This window comes from Porites lutea, chromosome 13, assembly GCF_958299795.1.
Source record: "Porites lutea chromosome 13, jaPorLute2.1, whole genome shotgun sequence".
In the NCBI taxonomy this organism is placed as follows: domain Eukaryota; kingdom Metazoa; phylum Cnidaria; class Anthozoa; order Scleractinia; family Poritidae; genus Porites; species Porites lutea.
Window position 1 is genome coordinate 23,857,821 of NC_133213.1, and position 20,850 is coordinate 23,878,670.

General features: G+C 37.6%; 4 protein-coding genes across 4 annotated transcripts; all 4 read left to right on the forward strand.

Annotated features, from left to right (window-relative positions):
* The first annotated feature begins 7 nt into the window (after positions 1-7).
* Positions 8-5,991, forward strand: LOC140922249 (TBC1 domain family member 25-like). Its single transcript, XM_073372241.1, has 4 exons — positions 8-160; positions 287-387; positions 2,070-2,227; positions 3,709-5,991. Exons 1-4 carry the CDS (start codon positions 101-103, stop codon positions 5,106-5,108), a joined length of 1,719 nt encoding a protein of 572 aa, XP_073228342.1. The 5' UTR covers positions 8-100; the 3' UTR covers positions 5,109-5,991.
* Positions 5,992-8,302: 2,311 nt separating this feature from the next.
* On the forward strand, positions 8,303-9,845 carry LOC140923243 (uncharacterized). The gene has a single exon (XM_073373329.1). The coding sequence runs from the start codon at positions 8,588-8,590 to the stop codon at positions 9,638-9,640; it is 1,053 nt and encodes a 350-aa protein (XP_073229430.1). The 5' UTR covers positions 8,303-8,587; the 3' UTR covers positions 9,641-9,845.
* Positions 9,846-13,355: 3,510 nt separating this feature from the next.
* LOC140923301 (uncharacterized) lies at positions 13,356-15,210 on the forward strand. The gene is made up of 3 exons (XM_073373395.1): positions 13,356-13,637; positions 14,222-14,480; positions 14,674-15,210. Exons 1-3 carry the CDS (start codon positions 13,363-13,365, stop codon positions 14,878-14,880), a joined length of 741 nt encoding a protein of 246 aa, XP_073229496.1. The 5' UTR covers positions 13,356-13,362; the 3' UTR covers positions 14,881-15,210.
* A 640-nt stretch (positions 15,211-15,850) lies between these two features.
* On the forward strand, positions 15,851-20,723 carry LOC140922683 (peroxisome assembly protein 26-like). Its single transcript, XM_073372676.1, has 7 exons — positions 15,851-16,111; positions 17,290-17,436; positions 17,733-17,940; positions 18,475-18,513; positions 18,869-18,947; positions 19,322-19,483; positions 19,851-20,723. The coding sequence occupies exons 1-7, from the start codon at positions 15,948-15,950 to the stop codon at positions 19,937-19,939; spliced, it is 888 nt and encodes a 295-aa protein (XP_073228777.1). The 5' UTR covers positions 15,851-15,947; the 3' UTR covers positions 19,940-20,723.
* Positions 20,724-20,850: the final 127 nt, after the last annotated feature.

Consider the following 20,850-nt stretch of genomic DNA (forward strand, 5'->3'; position numbering starts at 1 on the left):
GGTTATTTTCAATATGGAGGATATACGTAGTCATGAAACCATGTAAGACAATTGTAGCAACTTTTCCTGTTCATATTTCTTTCAGGGAAAGAAGCTGGAGATGTCTTTCACCACCATTAACACTCTGCAAGATCGAGAAGCCATTCGCGTGAAAGCATTGGTGAGTTTTTTTAACTGATTGAAACTTTGCGATAGTCGACTGATCTTTTCTTTTGGGTCGACGTTATGACGACTAATGATTTATTCATTCCAAATGTGAACAATGTTTTTGTTCTTTTCGTCTCAGTTATATGATGGCAGTTTGGTTAGATGTTTTTCCGTTGATCCACATATCACTTCCTTTAATAACATTCATCATTTATTGAAACGAGCTTTCCAACTCCAAGGGTAAGTGTGTGAATTTAAACAGTAGAGTCGAAGTCAGTGTTATTAAAAGTTAATATGAATTGATTTGAAAAAATGACATCCTACTAAGCTGCAACCATTCATAAATATCATTTTCCAAAAATATGTTTTCTAATTGTTCATATTTTTAAAAAGTCGAGGGTATCTTTTCACAAGGGTGTTGATTGCGTTTGTGATGTTGAGGCCCATGTCCTAACTGAGGATTTGCTAATAAACATTTATTGGATGAGGTTTTTGTGATATCCAGGATAATCAAGGTCAGGGAAAGTGTTATCAACCGAGCCGAAGGCCAAGGCTGATAACAGTTACTGAGACCTTGATTCTTTAGGATATCACAAAAACTGAATTTAATAATTGTTTTATTATACATTGTTTTGAAGAAAATAACTACAAACACACTGTCGCAAAGAACCTGAATGGATGTTGTTATCGGAAATCATGCATTGCACGCGCAACCTATAGATTAGTCAGTTATCTGCTAGTAGATTACTAATTAATCTGTAGGTTGCACTGATTTCCAAAATTAGCTGTCAGCTCTTAGCCAATGAGAGGACAGGTAGTGAGTACAATGTATAATAGTGCTTTTTATGATTTATGTAAGTGATCGGATATTTTGCTGCTTAGGCAATTTATAATCACTCATATGGATAACAAAACCACTGCAAATTGCACCAATTAACACAAGTAGACCAGCATTCACCCACTGCTTGTTTTTGACATCTTCGGGTAAAAAGTGAACAGTAGCTTCCACTTCAGACTGACTTTAGTCTATTGAACATCAGTTTGTTTGCTTTCAAAACACCTTTGGAAGCTGCTTGAAATAAAACTAACACAAACAATATGAAACATAATTATGTGTTGTCAGCTGAATTCATGTGCCTGCTTGATGCTTATTAGTTCTCAAACAAAATATTCTTTTGTTTTAGTGATTGGCACATTTGAATAATAGAAAAAATGTTTACAAACATAAGCTATCACTGTAGAGGGCTCTATCTCAAAGATTAATTTCCCTAGAAAATGTTTTATTCTTTATCTGCCTATAGTAAGCACATCATGGATCCCTCTTATAAGTGTGTCAAAATCTTGCGGTCAAATTTAGGTTTTTTCTCATGGGCGGAAATCTTCCCCTTTGTGATAAGATGGTTTGTATGTGTGGGAAATTTGATTTGAAACAAAATAATTTCTTGGGTTAGTTAATACCTAGCCTGAGAAAGGAGCCAACATTTTGCGCCACCACCACTGGTTTCCCCGCAGAAATGATGATGGCTCCTGGGTAGTGCTTTTGATTGGCTGAAGCAAATTTCCCACATAGCACAACCAGTCAGAAGCACTACCCAGATCTGGTTAGTGACGCATCATCAGTATGGATTTTCTGCACTCGTTTCTCAGATGTCATTTCAGAGGGAAACCACTGGTGGCGTTGCAATGTGTCAACTGTTTTCTCAGGCCTGTTTACTGCAGATAGTGGGGATTCAGATCCCAAGAAATGGACCTACACTACTGTTCAGAAAGAGTACGGGACATAGAGTTCTTGGTGTGGCCTGTCTGGAAGCACATGTGAGAGCAGAGAGCCTCTTCTCTCCCCATAGCACATTTCTGTTTTGGTATAATCTTGCTGTTGCCTTTTAGTTTACACTCAAATATGTTTCTGTTTAATCTCGTAGAGACTTCGAAATATCTTACCAGCTTCCACAAACCAGTGAAAATGGCAAGAGACCTGATGTTTTCCTCTCTCTTACATCAGACTTTGATCTAGATGCTGCATTCATGACTGCTTCTTTACCATATTTGAGCCTCAAGATTGAACCTGTTATCTGCTCAGGTGAAATTTGCATGATCCTTTTAAAGTTTGTCACAACAGTGTTTTTTTGGCAGTTAGTATGATTATTGATGTTCAGAAAGCACATCATCTAAAGCAACATGTGTTTCTGTTCTGGCTTGGTTTTAGTAAGAGTTGCTCTTATTGTGTTTGTTTCTTGTTAGACATGCCCTAGATTGAATTTTACAATCAACTCCAAATTATTGAAGATTCTTGTATGCTATTAAAATGCTGTAGTCATGATGACAAAATAATGTGATATAGAGAATCACTGTGAAGAAACTGAGAAGAGCATGTGAAGGGCTATTTTTGGAGCCTTATGTTTTGCTGTTGGGCAAAAAACTCCTAATTTATTATCAAATTATCTTTAGGTATTATGATAATACTATTTAATTTTTTACTCAAAATCATCCCCTTTCGTCCTTTGTCATCTCAGGGCATTACTAATTTGAATTTTTGCAAGAACACTGTGGGTACCATGGATACAAAATTTCTCTTGATATTGATTTTGTGAGAAAAAGATATGAGAACCTTTTGGGTCCCCTCATTTATTTAAGGATTCTCTTCTCTATAAAAATAAATAGGCTCAAGATATCTCAGATTTCAATTTATTTTGAGTGAGTGCCCACTCACTTTTGAGGGTGTCTTTGTTTAAATGTAAATGGTATCCTGAAAGTGTACTGTATAATGTATGATGTTGTTGTACCAGTTGTCAGTATTTATTATTTACTTTTTGTGCATATAATCTATTCTATGCACAGACCTGCTATTTTTTCGTAAGAGATAATGTCAGGCGAGCTTATTAGAATAAAACTGTGGGTAATTTTTTTGGCTGCTAGTGCAACAGTGGGATGGATAAATGAGAAAATAGAAAGTCTGTGGAGATTTTTGAGAGCAACTTAAATTTGCTGTCTCCAGTAGAAGCAAATCACCATTGGCTAAACAGTGATTATCCTGTTACCATCATGTCAACTGCTTACATATCATGCTTGTGTCATGTGGCTTGCAGCATTTCTGTTTTCTTTAACATGCTTGCCACATTGTGTCACTTTTCATAATAAAGCCCAATAAATTGATTGTAACATACTGGCAACTTGGGCTTAAAATAATATTAATGTAGCCTTGAACTACAGTGGAACCTTGATATAACAAAGGGCCAAGGGACTGGCAAAATATGTTTGCTATAATGAGATTTTGTCATATAAGTTTTTTTTGTCATATAGGTCACTATTACTGGGGAAGATAGAATTGTGTTATACTGAGGACTTTGTTATACAGAGGTTCATTATATCAAGGTTCCAGTGTATCATAATGGAGAGCATGCTTGATGACTGCTGATGGAGATTTTCAAGGTGGATTCTTTTTTCAAAGTGGAGCAACAGCAAGCTATGTTAACCTTAATTGAGGCTTAAGATTTTGTGGAAGAGTGACCCATATGAGCTATACTTCTTTTGTTTCTGATAAGGTTTTTTTTTCTGTCACAGATGAAGGTCAAAATGACTGGACATTCCTTGAAGCCACTGAAGCTCCCCTGACAAACAATGTACAATCCACTGGGGTCTCCACAAATGTGCCTTTTCACATATCTTTGAAACATCAGATGGAACGAACATTCAACAAGATAACCAGAGCATTTGGTGAAACAATCCGACGGGGACCTTTAAGGGAAATTGAATGGCAGTCTCATTTGGACTCTGAAGGTAGAGTGCTTGGTATTGATGAGTTATGGGCCAGGATATTCCAAGGAGGTGGACTTGAGCCTGGTTTACGTAAAGAGGTCTGGCCTCATCTCCTAAATGTGTTCCCCCCTGACTTGACCAAAGAAGAGAGAGAAAGGCACTTGAACATGAAATCAAAAGTTTATGAACATCTTAAATCAAAATGGAAAGCTCGAAATCACAAAGAAATAGAATCCATTACCCATCTAATAATGAAAGATGTGTTGCGAACAGACCGTGGGCACCCTTATTTTTCTGTGCCAGATGATCATAAGCACATGGATTCTTTGTTTAACCTGTTGACAACTTATGCCTTAGAAAATCCTGATGTTTCTTATGCCCAAGGAATGAGTGACCTGGCAGCACCTTTGCTAGTTGTCTTTGATGATGACTCGGTAGCATACACCTGTTTTTGTTCTCTAATGGACAGAATGAAAGGACATTTTCTGTTGGATGGGAAAGCAATGACAGTCAAGTTTGAGCACCTTTCTCAGTTGGTCCATCGCATGGAGCCAGAACTGTTCAAGTATCTTATGAATATTGGGGCAGATGACATGTTTTTCTGCTATCGCTGGCTTCTTCTTGATCTGAAGAGAGAGTTTCCATTTGAGGATGCTCTGCAGTTGATGGATGTCACCTGGAGTTCTATAACACAGCCATCTAAAACCAGCTCAGCTGGTGGGGTGACCAGAGTGAACTCAGCGGCAATCCTCATGCAGAATGGCTACTTTGGAGAGGATACCAGTGATGGTGTAGAGCAAGATTCAGACAGTGATCTGGAGGATAGTGCCTTTTGTCAATTAATGCCAAAATCTGTGGATCAAACAACAAAACTGCTTCCATTGCCAGGCCCTTATCAACTGGGTGATGGCAATCCTTTTGTTCTGTTTATGTGCTTGGCCATATTATCACTTCACAAGGATCACTGCGTGCAAAAACAAATGGATTACAACACTCTTGCCATGTACTTTGATAAACTGGTGCGAAAGCATGACCTTTCTAAAACACTTGTAAAAGCAAGAGCTTTGTATGCTGTATATTTGAGCTCATTTGGAGATGCTAAGTGTGTTGAAACACCAGTTAAGGAAGATTCTAAAGCACCATGGTGTAGTCAAGAGCAACTTATTAATGTTCCACTCAAAACAAACCATTTTGTAGAGTGTTGATGAACGGTGTGGAGTTTTAATGATGGCTTCACTTAAATGTCAGTAGATGCCTGTTGATTAATAATTTAAATGTAGTGCTAGTGCAGCTTGTTTGTAGTAAGTGAAAGATATTGTTCCAATTTTCAATACTATTTTATGGAGGTTATTTCTAACTTCAAGCCAGTCCTACTGACTGGTATCTTGATGTCAAAAGATGAGCCAATATATATTTTTATTATAAGAGCTATTATTGAGGGCCACAGATTTTGCCTCCTGGCTATTTTGGTAGGAAAATGATATTGTTTGACAAAAAAAGGAAATAGGAACCTTAAGATGTGATGATGGCAACGGCAAGGATAACTTTAGCTTAATATCCTCTATAAAAGGTGAAATTAGGCATTATTTTTCCCATCGTAGCAGTGCAGTGACGGCAAAGAAATGCACAAAAAAGTGTGCTTCATTAAATTTCAGCTAATATAAAATTTAATAATAATAAAAGTGGCACAAGGTGCTCACTCCACAGCATATATGTTGGGAAAACCTTAAATTTTTTTGTTTGAGAAATCTCTATATCTGCAGAAATTAATGAGCTAAGAAGCAAATTTACAATATTCTTGTTGGTGACTAAATACTATTCTGCTATTTTAAATGAAAGAAATAGGTTAAAATAAATAATTATTTTGTCATAATAGGAGCCAAAAGGGATACGAAACTATATTGTTAATAATAATTATTATTTAGCTGATTGATTGATATTATTTATTCACGGCATTGGTCTTAAGATTTCTTGATCATGTATTATAAGTTATGGAAAATATACACATGAATAATGTGAACCTGTAATTTTTTTTGAAAATGATACACTTGTTGACCTTGTCCTCAGCTATCCCTGGGTAAGGCTTCTTGGGGGTGGGAGGGGTGGGGGTCTTTTCTGATTAGCAGGTAACCTAATAAAACGTGATGTTTTGAGATGATGTCCAGTGTCTCGTTTATCCTTCACTCAAGAATCTTTATTTTTAATGTGAAAACATTTGGTCACTTGCCAAACCTTATCTTTAACGTTTGGCACATTTTTGAGGCAGTACCTGTTGTTAACACCTACAACCAAGAGAAAACATAAAAGGTCCATATATGTTCCCTTGCTACAACGTAATGGAAACAGTAATATTACTGCAAAAAGGTTTTAGGTCTTCGCATCAAGTTAAAAGCCACACATGCAGTTTTTTTATTTTATATTAATACTCCTCCAAAAATCTCAACTGAAACAACTGGAAGCGCATCTCTCCAGTTGCTTTGCGCAGCAGTTTAATATTCAAGGCCGACGTTCAAGTTCCCGATCGTCGAGTGAATACGGTCTGTGATTAATCTTGGAACGTTTGCACATTTTGATGGAATAATACGCAAGTTGTATATATTTGCAATATATAAAGATATAAAAGGTTGAAAACCTGACGCTATCCAGACCACAGCAGATTGGACTTTGATGGCCTGGAATGAACACCGTTCACACTGCCATGAAGAATGTCACAGAGACTTGTCCGATAGGTAACGCGATACACTTTGAAGATCAGTGCGGCGCACCTTCGGTCAGTTATAGAAACCGCTTAGGATCACCTTTTTTCTGTGTGAACACAAGTCCTGTCTTGTTGCAGTGGCGGATCTAGGAGAAGGGTCCGGGAAGTCAAAAACGGCTAGTTTTGCTATTTCAATAACGCGGAAATCAATATTTTAGAGTCAAGGGAGTGAGGTCTTGGCTCTTTCTGTGCTCCTGGGGGTGGCTAGCCCAACAACTGACTAGCCTCTCAGCAGGCTCACTTTCCACGTTTATGCCCGGGTGGGGTTTGGGCGTGGTTACAGGTAGAGTTGAACCATATGCATTAAGCCTGCGAGGTTACGTGTCCCATTTCCACACTTTAGGCTCGTTAACTCGACTCATGTCTATAAACGGTATTCTCCAGAATCCTTTTCTGCTTTCTTTCTCCTAATTTAAGCAATGACGACGACGACGTCAACGAGAACGGTAAAAAAGCAAAAGGTTTTAGACTCGCAAAACCGACAACAACTCGCCCGCGTTTTTGTACATTTCTTTGCCGTCACTGCATGACTACGAAGTGAAAATGCGTAATTTGACGTTTTGTGGAGGACGTGAACACAAGGCAGCGACTTTTTTCTTCTTTTTCTGCTTCGATCACTGAGTTTTAGAATTCAACTCCAGAAAAAATTGCCAAGAGTTGACGAATTGAATGAGATGTAGAATAAGCGCGATCAAGTTTGAAGCAGCGCAACTTCACTTTATAAGTGACGTTTTCGTAGGCGTCGCCGTCGTTGTTGGGCGTCAATTATGAGCCCGCGAGACCCTGTATTCTGCAGTTAACTGCAATTAACTTCCACTGAAACCTCTATAAAGACGGACACATAGAGTTGATCCCTGCCTTAGTTTAAGTTAAGTCCTTGTTCTTTGGCTCTTTTCAAGAGTTAACTATACTAACATGCTTCTATTCCCACGACAAATTCCTATGCCCTATACGCCGCCCAAAATAAATAAATGTTTCGCAATATGAAAATTTGTCGCCACCGTGTAGCCAAATTAATAACAATGGGCGACAAGTCCTTAAAATATATTGCCATAGTCTTTTGACCCTTTGACTCAGTTTCATTTATACTACATCCTACAAAAACTGATGAGCGACTCAGTTCTTCTAATATATATAACGTCAGTTGACTGGCAGAAAAGTAAAGCAAAGCATATTTTTGTTCTCCTCTTATATATTTGGTTTCATGATAACTGCTCTGTCACATCAGATATGATAATAGGTCTACTTTTGTTTCCGTTGTTTGAACAAAAATGACAGAAGACTCCATGCAGTTAAACGCTTTTATGAGGCTTTTTATAATTTTGTGAACATGTTGTCACGATTCAAAACGTTATTCCTCTATCCTTAATTTTCCTTATTTTTTATTGGTTACTTTGTGTCATTTTCAAACTAAACAACGTACACAGAAGATAAATAAACTTTGACTGATCAAGACGCTCTTTAGAAAATCCGTCAAATCGTTTAAAGACCTGAAACTAAAATAATTAGCATAAGAATTAACTGCCGGCCACACTAAGGCCTCTTGGTATTTGCATATGAATGGATATCTTTGACTCAGCTGCAGACAATCGGATCACCCTGAGTTGTGGATATGAATTTTAAGAATATTATCTCTTCTCTGTGATTTTACAAAAACATACTTTGTCTGTATTTGGTAATAATCGATTGCTAATGCGGACGACAGTTTGCAAACACGTAAAGCATCTGTACAGACAGATAATTCTTACTGTTAGAACGCAAAATGGAAAAATGGAAAATTTTACTAACAAAAAAACCACTGTCGAAAAACTTGACGTCGTCAAGACAACTGTTTAGCCAACGGCAGCTGCTGTGAGCTGGGAGAGTTGATGTTTCTTAGTTAATTTTTATACTGTTCAGTATTGTAATGAGCCCGCAGCTCTCGCAATGTCTTGTTCAATATTCAGGCGTTACTCGAAAGGTCGTCGATTTTTATACGAAAGTGAGGTACAACAACTTTCCCAGTGTGAAGAAAATGACAAACGAAAGGTAATTTCAAGCATCCCAGTCGATGATAACTATCGAGCCTCCCTTGCGAAAACGTCCAATCTAAACGAAACGCTTTCTAAACTGCAAGAGTTTGGCACGGGCGTTTGCCGGATTGAAGTTACTCATACGGATGGCCTTGGGTACGTTGGAACCGGATTTCATTTTGGTGATGGATGGATTGTGACAGCCGCTCATGTCCTTCGAAATCGCGATAAAGTTAACAAGGCAATATTTGTTTTCTTCCCGCCAAAAGGTGAAATTTCGTTCGACGCAAGACCTCGCAGAGCTATTATTCATCGCTTACTTCCCGTAGGTAGAAGGCCAGATTATCACAACAGGGACATAGCTCTTGTCAAACTTGGCATCCAGTATAGCTATGGGCGAAAGAAAAATGATATAGAAGAATGGGAAATAGATGAACAACAACTTCTCGAGCAATTCAGCTTGTTCAATTTCTCTTCACTTGTCGAAAATGCGTTTAATACCAATGGTGAAGTCAAATTCAGCTTGAGGTCCTCTGATCCGCTTGCTGCCATTCATTTCGGCGGAATTCAGGATGGATTCAAGAAATTTGCATTCGACATGGCAGTAGATGAGATGTACAAGAACATGCCGTTTAAAGTGATCAATTTTGCTTTTTCTGTTGGAAGTGGAGCATCAGGCTGCCCTTTGATTCAGCTCGTGAATAGAAGATGGATCCTCCTGGGTGTAATGTTTGGAGGTGTGTCTCACGAAGATGAGCAAAGTTCATTGATCACAGGTCAAGCATTGCTGTGGGACCAAGAGGTTCTTCAACACATAGAAGCTGGTTTGAAAAACATTTCCAAGATGTCAACATTCAAGTCTTACGATGTGCTTATTCCATTCTCCGAGAGAGCCCAGCTACTACATGAAACAAACGTCAAGGAAGTCGCAGATCTGGCCGTGGAACACCGCATCTTAATTGTGTAATTCATGCGTGCAACTCTTTTCGCGTAACTGTGGGACAGAGAAAAAGAGTATAAAACAAATAGTTTTTATTTGTATGATCCGTTCGTATCCAGTGTAAGGTCTTGAACATGATGATTTGTTATTTAGTCCAGTCTAATTCACCTTTACTTTGAGTAAAAACCTTATTAAATCAAGGTAGCTCTAAGTTAGAACGCCCTATTAGCGTGATATTTTGGAGACAGATGTAATTTCGACACAAAGATAGGTTGAAACTTGAAGAACCACGAAAACAGGCACAAGAAAATAAGAAACTATAATTAAAAAAATACCAACTTGGGCATAGCTTCTTATGAAACTTAGACAAGGGACACTGATACATTTAAAGTACCCCACTGTGACAACATCAATTAACGGCACGCGCACGAGTAGCTGTTAGGAAACCAAACCATACTACCTTGTTGTGTTTGTTATCGTCTGCTAGATGTTTTTTAAACCGTAAATTACCATTTATTTGGTTGTCCGCTATGATCTTCGTCGATCCTTAGCACCTGCGTTCGTGTTAATTAACTTCGTGGGAGGTAGGCTCCTGGAGGTACCTATTCTCATGCAGAGATTTGTGGTAGACCCTATCTGTAATACGGCAGACATTTCTCGTTACACAAAGTATATCAAGATAGATTGCACACAGTCCTTGTGTTTTAATCTATTTTTCATTTCAACATATACAAACGACCCAGATAGGATAAACACTCGAAACATAGGGGATTTAACTCCATCGCAACCGCTTCGCGGCTCGCTGTCTCTTTTGCGAAGAACAATTTCAAGAAAAACCTCTGGGACCAGGGTACCCTTGGTGAGCCAAGGTTTCATACATATCCTCAGAATATAAAAAGTTGAAGAATTGTTTACATGAGGAACAAAACTGAGCTCGCTTGGCTAGACGGTCAAGGCGGGACAAGCAAAGCTGCGCAAGTGCTACTGGGAATCAATTAGCTACTGTACACGTGATGAATGGGTGATTCCTTTGTTTGTGCACGTGCGCGTTATTTTCAGCATTTTTTCACGGAAACTGGCTCCATTATCTGTTAGTTATGTTTGGGTATCTAGCACTCAATAGATTACGGTTGTCGCCACAAAATTTTAATTCGATTAAAACAGCCCATCTAATGTCCAAAAAAAGTTGTGCGAGTGCCTTAATATAGAACCGCGTTTAATTGTTTCATTAATTAAGTTTAATGATTATTACGTCATAATTACATTTCATCCAGAGATTCAGTGTACGCAGTAGAAAGCTACAGGGAGGTTTCACTATGAAGCCTTCCTTAGTACTCAGAGTATTGTTGCTTGTAATGCTGACATTGAGTCAAAATGCGGAGTGTCGCCCAATAAAAGGTAAGCGTTCCTAGGATTGTAAATTATATAACAAATATAATACGGAGTTGTTGTAAAAACGCAAGTGCGTTACAATTAATTACAGTAGCTGATCTTGCTTTGTACGGACAAATAGTCAAAAGTCAACTTTTGTCATATATTGATTGTGAGGAATTTATGAAAAAAATATGAATAAAATATTTTGTTTGTTACGACCCTCTTAAAATTGCATTATTTTTAGAGTGCATCGTACTGAGTGACCGATGTAGAACCTTATATCCATAGTGCAGTACTACTTTTTAAGCCTTTTAAGTCTTTATTGCCAGTAAAAATACATACCTATATTTACGTGTTTTGTATTATTAGTTAAAAAGTAAAAGTACATTTAAAATACAGTCTTTTAATAAAAGCACTTGAACGGTGCTTGAAGTGTTGTCTAGTCCTGTTAAATTCTAAACAAGCTGAACCCTTATAGTTTACCTAAAAACTTAAATTGTTCAATTCTTATAAATTACGTCCACTTACAGCGCCACAAGATTTTGGATCAACCAGTATTAAACACGAGGAGGAGTATTTTTCAAAAGGGGAGGTCATTAATGCACCAGATTCTGAGGATTCTTTTTCCTTCCAAGACACGAAAAAAGCGGAAGTTCAAGAGATGACTGCAGAGGGATCTTCGTCAGGTCATTATGTAGCCCAAGTAACGTCTGATTTGTGCAAATTATATAAAAATTAAGAAACTGGGAATAAACTGAACCAAGGTTCAGCTACAACTCTGTAATTCACAATCAAACAATAAAAAACAAGCCTTGCACTGAACAATTTTTTTTGATACTCAACTCAAAATTACACAAGTTGATACGCATGCACGCCTATCGCCAGAGTGCTCAATAGAATAACTAGGGCGTGATAAAATGAGGTGATCTGATCAATGTAAGATCCGACTTTGAATCTACTACTAACTAGTTTCGTACCGCACACTGAACATGTGCGGCACTCCTCCTCAGATAAAATCAGTGCCAAACTCAATATCTCTCTGAGTTATCCCACAATACTTTTCGCAGTTGGAGAACCATATGTAGCTGCTCATTAAGAAACTTACTTTGATAATTTTTGTGCCTATGGGCTCCTTAGAGGTCCGTTGAAATCAGATTAATTTTCTAAGATAAGAAAGTAAAGGCTACAAAAATATTTCATAGAAACTATTCTTATAGGTGAGAGGGGTGAGGGTCAGCTAAAAAATTTCCTTAGATCGTCCACACAGAGTCGACGGAGTCTTAAGTTGACCTGTCCATCATCGTTTAACACTGTGAAGGCGACTCTTACCCCGTAATATTATATGATACTTGAACAAGTTATTTCTTATAACAAATTAAACTCCTTTTTAAATTGAACGTTTAGGAGATGAACTTGAAGATACGGAGACTGCAGCTGATGCTCAAAAGAGCAAAAAACAAAAGTCAACAGGAAGAGTTAATGTTGAAATTATTGACAGACCAAAAGAACTGAAAGTTTTTGTGAACAGATCTCCGTCGAGCACAAAGAAATCGGCTACAAAAGAAGGGAAGAAAGGCTGGGAAAATATTCAACTTGAAATGTTGAAAGAAGGAAAGAAAACATCGGATGATGAAGAAGGTGAGTCAACATAGAAACGTTGTTTTTATAGTTTTTATCCTTGATCTAGTAACCCAGTTTGTGTGTGTGTGTGTGTGTGGGGGGGGGGGGGGGGGGGGCAGTGTACTCTTTATAGTGTTAGCTAACAGCTGCATTTCATTTTATGGCTACGTGGGAGTCGAGAAAACGTTATGGTTTTGTGCTTTTTTTCATATTTAAAAGACAGTGCATTTTCAGCAGTTAATAGGATGAAAGGACCACCATTTGTCAATAGAAGGTATACGAAAGGAATACCTTTTTAGTCAAAAATGCTATATAAAAGGGTGAGGGGTTGGACCGCAGTACCCCCTTACGGGTCTTGTACCAAGAGATCAAACGAATCATATCTGTTCACATGTTGTAGCTTGTTCTGTTCCAATAAACGACGTAAACTTTTGACAATTTAAATAGTTGAAGTGTATTTTGGAGACACCTACATAAACGCGTTTTGAAGTGTTCCTGCGTCACGTGATTAAACAAGACATGTAGCAAAGTTTTTGAAATCCAATCTTTCGCAATTCCTACATAACCAAAGAGAAATGTAAACCCTTCCCAATTTTTCAATGAAGCGAACGAACTCAAGACCTAGAATAGCCGAAGTTTCTGTGAGTTTTTTAATTCTATCTGATATGGCTCCATTTTGACAAAAAACGTCCAAAACAGTGAGTATTTTTTAGAGTTCCATCATAACTATTTTTGTTGGTCTAGACTTGGATGCTATGTTTGCTGCCGAAAGTGAAAAGTATAATAAAGAGGATTTGGATGATGAGGATGAGTTCGATGATGACAGTGGAGATGATGCAAGCACAGATTTCGTGAATTCTCCTGCCATGTCACGTGATGACGGTCATCACAAGAGACTCAACAGATTTCGGCATGCTCATCATCATCAAAGAAAGAGACCTGAGTCGAGTTCAAGTGGGCTTGGTATCCTGTGGTCGCTGGTCGTTATTGCCGTGGTGTTTCTGGTTATTGCAGTTGTGTTCCTTCACAGGTAACATACCGATAAATTTGTAACAGATTTGGAAGGAAAGAAAATTTTATAACCCTCAAAGCAGATTATTTTCCAGTTGATTTTTTAATTGAATGAAGCAGTTTGACTTTATCATCATTCTTCCTAAGCAGAAAAGGAGGCCACCAGGCTAAGAAGGACAAGGCTATGCTACACAGACATCCTATCATTAAACGAAATCATCTCGGTAGTTTTGTACTCCCGCGTGAGGGCCCTCACAACGGAAATGGAAAAAGAGAAAGTTGGGAAGGCGATTTGTACTGGAAAACCCCCTCTTCCCCCACCCCTTTACCTGCTTCGAACACCTTCCACGATCCAGTACAGTAACTATAACATAAATTTTGCTGTAACTGGTAGCGAACTATCACCCTGCTGTAATTAATAGATTGTAAAACTAGTTACAAAACGTCAGCCTCCCTCCCTCCTCCGAAAAGAAGGACTGATTCTCAGGCTACCCCACTTCTTTGTTTCTGCTGTTCTGCCTCTAGTTCAACCGAGGGCAACAGTATTACAAATAGAACAAATCACAAGATAAAATTGTACAAGTCATCATAATGTACTTACAGATGTTGCACTCGTGGAAAAATGAGAGAAGATGTGGAGCTGGAATCTATTAAGGTGGAGGACAATCGGGACGATGCAATAAAAGAAGCACGCATGAAGGTTGGCAAGAGAAAATCCATGGAGAATCGTAAGGTACTGAGGAAGCAAAGTATGGATCAGGGAGCCACAACTGTTGAGGAGGAGCTGGCCATCGCTTGCTCAATTATTTCCCCGAGCATGGAGACACGAAGACGGAACTCTGAAGCTTTGCATACCAGAGCGGTGAGAACTTCTACAACATCATGAATAAAAATCTCTTAAACCTTTAGCCAAGGTCCGGCGGCGGTACGTTCAGGAACACCAAGTATTGTCTGCAACGACGTAAAATATTTTTTTAAATCTCAAGTAATATTTTACTTTCAGTTTTTTACGCTGCTTGGATTATTGAACAAATTTTCTGCTTTTTTATTGACAGAGTGTGCGCGCAGCTACCTCTCGTCGCAACAGTACCTTCGAGGAGGACCTGATAAAAGCTTGTGCTGAGTTTGAGCATGCTCCTACAAAGTTTGCCCAGCTTGTCAGTCAAGCAGGAGATGAGAAAGACAATGAGGCAAGAAAGGGCAACGAGAAAACTGAAGACAAGTCAGTGGATGATACCCCTGCTGATGTTGACTTCGAATAAGGTAATCTACAACTGTGTTTCCAGTGGGGTCTCTCTATTTTGCATCCCTTGTCGTCGAACGAGGACAAGAGAGGCAAAGAGATACTGGGCGAGAGGTTGAGGTACGCTAAACACGATGTGTATATTAAGTTAAAAACTTCATTAAAATGCTTATATTAAAAATAACTTGTCATGCTTCACAGTTGACTAGAAATTGCTCCAAATACTTGAAAAAGAACTTCTTTTTGCTCTGGCTTGGCTGGCAAGAATCAGAGGCTGTCGTTAATATTTCCTTTCTTTTCAGTTGACATTTCAGTTAATTTCCTTTATAGAAATGAATTAGTTAGCTCAAAACATTCAGGTTTTTACCAACCCTTATCAGTTTTGTTTTCCTTCTTTTAGGATTTAATCAGTCACTCTGGATTACTGGATCAACGTTTTAATAAATAGTTACTCTTCATGTCTTCAAACGTTTTTGGCAGGGATTGTACTCAATGGAATGTTCTTTTTCTGTTTCTACACTTTTAATCCGTTGCTGAATTTCACTGAAATAAATTTTCATCCTGTTTAAATATCGAAAATTTTTATACCAAAGCTATTATGTCAATGAATTATTGGTCATATGAATCAAAATTTCTTTCTTTACCATCGAAGAGAAAGAAAAATACTGTTTATCTTAAACTGAATGATTTAATAAACGGAGACACATTCGTCAATAAATCGGGGTCTTATCATTATTTTTCACGTCGTTTTCATCCACTGCTCTTAAGGGGAACTGAAAGGTAAAAAAAAAAAGAAAAAGGAAGGGAATCCTCCCAAATGCTGAGGGAAAAGCCCTAGGCGCAAGCTTGGACACATCCTCGGAGACCCAGGGTCAAAGAAACGGTGCGTAAAGTGTTTGAAACAACCTCCACCCAAACTGCCTCTCCCCCTCCCCCACCTTAACCCCCACCACACCCTTCTTTTCTGTCAGAGGACGGGGAAGCCTGGAACGGGCAATATGGCGGATCACAGAAGGCAGGATTTAATACTTGTCGCCGCATTTCAGAACTATTCCGTATATTCCAGCCGATTTTGTTCCTAGAAAAATGGAATTAAGACAAAGTGATAGTTGCGATATCTCGCAATTACATTACAAAGCAAAGCGCTGTTTGGTTCTCCGTAATTTTGAGGATGCACTGCAGATTTGTTATGAGGTGCTTGACTTGCAAAAGATTGATCACAGATCAGCTCCTTCCAGCAACTCTGTCAGGTGAAAATCCTGCTTAAGAAGCGGAAATATTTAACTTGCAACTCTTAATATGACTTCTTTGGCAGTCAAGATATTTGACAGTCAGTGTTACTGTTAACAAGAACAGTTCCTAATGCAATTTCTGTGCATGTAAATAAACATGAACAAACAAACAGAAAACGGGATTACACCAGCATACACGAAAAAAGCAAGTATTTAGCAATGTGAAGGGTTTTGTATTTACTTAAATTTGTCCCACAGGAGGGGAAGCATGTTAACACCCAATCAGAAAGCACCAAATTAAATGAGGTGATGATGCAGCCCACTATCTGAACGCCTGGACAGGTCAATGGTGTGAATGTTTAGGCTAGCATGCAATAGACCTTGTCACGGTTTTCGACGCCATCTTGACGAGTAGGCAAGCGCGTGAGAAATTACAGTGTTTGTATGAGAATTTAATGTCGAATAATTTCCTTGGAACGACTGTTCTGAAAAAAATTTGATTTGTAAACTAAAGCTTCACTCCTAAGGATTCTCCTGAAAAATTTTGAGGGCGTTACATGCATTAGAAGACCTAGAACCCCTTTTTAAAATTTTCTATACAGTTGTCTGTAAGAAAGTCCTGGGAAAATTACAGACAAATATATGGAAAATCTAAAGAAAGCCACTGGAGAAATTTAAGCACAGGGACGCCCCCAAATTGTTTTAGGACAATCCTTTGCTTTGTAACTTTAGTTTACGATTGATATTTTGTTCAGAACAGCCGTTTTACGGAAATTATTCGACATTAGATTCTCATACAAACACTGTAATTTCTCACGCGTTTGCCTACGCGTCAAGATGGTGTCGAAAACCGTGACAAGGTCTATACTCCAGGGATGATTCTAACAAGCTTTTATGGCTGTAATTTCCCAAAATTGTTTGAGATCTAGCCAGAAAGAGAGAAAACTTAAATTGTTACTTTAATTTGAATTGAGTTGTTGAAAATTAAGCAGCTCGGCACTGGACCATATATATTTAGTACAATTAAAACAGTCCATGTGTAACTTAAAATGTGATGCCTTTCGTGCTAAGAAATGATGCAGTATAACATACCCCATCCTGCTTTTTGAAAGTGAGAGGGGAGACTAACAGATAAATCAATTAGTGACACCCAATCACACATTTTATTTTCCAGTTTGTTTCTCTCTTGAAAATAGGGTTTCATCTGAACAGTGTACAATACCATTTGTGGTTATTGCAATTCAGGCCTATGCAGAAATCAACCAAAGTCAAGCAGCTATTGACTTTGCAAGGAAGGTGTTTGGAAATATTGAAAGGTTTCCTTCAGAGGTGCTGAAGTTATGGTGAGAGCATGTGTGGTTATATCACTCCTTGAATAATCCTTGAGTACTTCTCCTTAGTGAAGCATCTTTTCCCTTCACCTCCCCCTCCTCCACGTTTTAGTAAAACCCGAAAGTAGAAACAGCTTGTAAGCCACATAATGTTTTACCCAAAATATTCTGCTGAGAAATGTAAGTCACTGCTTTTTGAAGATACATTTCCTTGAATTACCTGTTTACAAAAATACTGGGGATGAAAAACAATATAGAATCTGTAAAACTAACTGTAATAATTGTGAGTTTCTTTTGATGTTCAACAGCATTTGTCTTCTCATGAAAGCATCAAAACATGCAGAGGCTGTTGAAGTTGCTGAGAAATGGCTCTATTTTGAAGACAACTTTAGCCAACAAAATTATTTGGAAATAACAGCATTTTACATAAAGCATGTTTTGCTTCCTCAACAATTGAATGAAAAAGTTCAGCAGTTTTTGGAGACAAACAGAGCTCTTACTCCTGAACAAAGACAGGTATAAAAACTGAAGCGAAATAAATTTAATGTACCTTGTTATTTCCCTAAATATATACAGTAATAAACACAAGGAAATAACAACTGTCCTGTAACACAAAAAAATGTTAAATTACAAAACATTTGTTTCAAATGAAAGGACCTTTCAGTTTATATAATACAAAAACATCTGTACAAACGTACAGCTCAATTCAGGTAATTTTAAAAAAAGAATAATGTAAATAGAACATAACAGGATTAAAAACACCCAACTGGCAGGAGGCAACCAGTTGGCTAGTTACAGACATGAACTTGTGACAATCAAACAGTTCCAGCTGTGGTCAAAGTGGGACTCTGTTGGAATGAAAATATTTATGCATGTCTCACACCAGCACTGTCCCTACTCTAATAACCATGGTGGCTGGGCTTGTCACACATTTTAAACATTCTTATATGCCTTTTCTTGGACATACCCAGCTGTGTTCTTTTAATTTAAAGCATTGGAATGATTCAGTTCTTTTATGTCTTTGCTGAATTCCAAGAATTTTTTTTTTAGGTCATGCTTGATAGTTTAACACTGGCTAGTGAGAGAAAGGTAAATATGACAATATAACTGTAAAATATTATAACACTATTTAAGTTAAACATTTTTTACCATGAAATACCAGTGAGCAGTTAGTTGTGATTTTACTGTTTGGTATTCTGGTCATAGATCTTTTTGTTAGAAATAATAAAGAAGCAAGTATGGATGCTATACATGTAATTCACTAATTTTTTATAACCTTGCTTGAAAAAAATGTTATCATTAGGTGTAATATAACCATGCAAACACCACAGACAGAGCACTCTTATGTTACTTATTGCCATAACTATAATAAACTATCAATTTGTTATTCTCATGATTAATAACACCTGTGTCACCTGCATGGTTATTCATTACTGTTTATTAGGAAGAAAGCCGTTCTTATCTTGAAGCTGGAAGAGATGTGGGTGAAGAAAAAATACACGTTAAAACAATGCAGAAACAAGGTAGCTACTAACAAATTTGCAACACTTGACAGATTTTGGCTTCAAATCTGACAGTAATGTTGATATTATTATTCTGGTTAAAGACTGAGGTGAAATTTATAAAGTGCATATTCCTTCCTTGTATTAAGTGGACAGTAGCCAAAGTCCCCAATTTACTGTAAATAAAACCCTTTTAAGTAGAAACATCTATTAGGCAGATGTGGACACCTAAAATATGGATAAAATGGCCCTTTCTACTCTTACAAACCTTTTTTTGCATTTTTCTTGGGCCAGTTTAATGGAATTATACTCACTGAGGTATGGTTCAAAAGATATGTTGTCCCTGCACAAGTTTAGTGTCATTAGATCTAACAGATGTTGTTGTATTTCTTTAGTTGTTCACAGTGTAGTGGTTATAAGGATGTTGTCAGTTTTAAACAAGCTTCAGAGACTGTGCAGGAATATCTCCTTTAGTCTCAAGAAAACCAGCACAATTCTCAGAATACTGATTTTTGTGTTCTTCATATATGCCCTGCTTACAGCTACTGGATATCAGGGTGAGTTGAGTATTACATTTCTAGCTTAAAACTTGGCTTTGAGAAAGCTGGAAAGATGCTGGAGTAGACCTCTAGTGGCGAGTGAAGTCCCTTATTAATCAGCCAAGGAAATATCTTGTCAGAGTAAGACTGGAAGGAGTCATCCATGTTTCAATAAATATTACTAATAATATAATAATATGCCCTACACCTCCCAGCAGCATCCCAAGGGAACTGTTTAAGCATTCTACATAATTACATGTATGTTTTGAATGAATAACTTGCTCTGTGTGCAACAAATGCAGACTGGCTAGAAATGTAGGTAAACATTTATGTTGAATGATCACTTTTTCATGTTACTGATATTTTAGTGATGGTTAATCATCAGGTGTTACCTCTGGCTCAGGGATATTTATTTTCTGGCAAGCTGTGAAACAGGCCTGGAGAGCCATGTTTAGTCCCTATCATCTGACGTAAAAGAATTCAGCCTCTACTATGCAGGAGAAAGAAGGTGAATGACCATGGTCAAAAGTGAGACTCATTTTGAGTGTATTGGTGCAAGACATTATGCAGAAAAGACTGATAATGCAGTTTGGCTGGAAAATCACTGGTGGATCCTGCAAAACATTTCTAAACATTACTCTGGCAATGTGGTTATTAATTTGTATAGGAAACACGGAGGTTCTTTGAAACTTAGAAATTATAAGTTTCTGTTAACAGGAATCACAGGTAGCCAATTTTCTTGCAAAGTGATGGTAAAGGAATGTGAAAGTTTTCAACTGGCTAGAAAATGGCATTACATGTACATTGCACAGTTCAAGACAGTCGTCAAGAAGTAATTCATGAACAATGTTACTCGTCCTGTGAAATTTTCCTTTAAGGCTACTCAGCTTTAATAATTTGGTAAATGATAACACTTTTTCTAAACATTTCAGGTAATTTTTTATTTTAGTTTACACGAATACAACTAATACAAACTACAAACTGTGTTATTTACAAGGCATCGTTTTATCCCAAAATACTTCACACCTGTGGTTTAAATAGTAAAATAGCTTTTGTTTATAATTAAACATTATTAAACAATAAACAGTTGTCTTATTTCTTCTATATTAAATCTATTTTATCAATATAATTATCAAAACTGCTTCAAACTCAACTACAGGGAATGAACAAGTATAATGAACCATATGGCCAACATTTGCTGCACTTGTATTACTAGTCTTTCTACGATATCAAGGCAAATCGTGTTGAAAACTCCCACCTTCTGTGTGTGTTGATGAAAGATACAGTTAATAATTATTGCTTTTTTCGTGAGGTCTACATTCACCAAGTAAGCCAACGCAAAGTTTTAGAAAAAAGTTCTTGTAAAACAACAAAGCTCTTTGTTG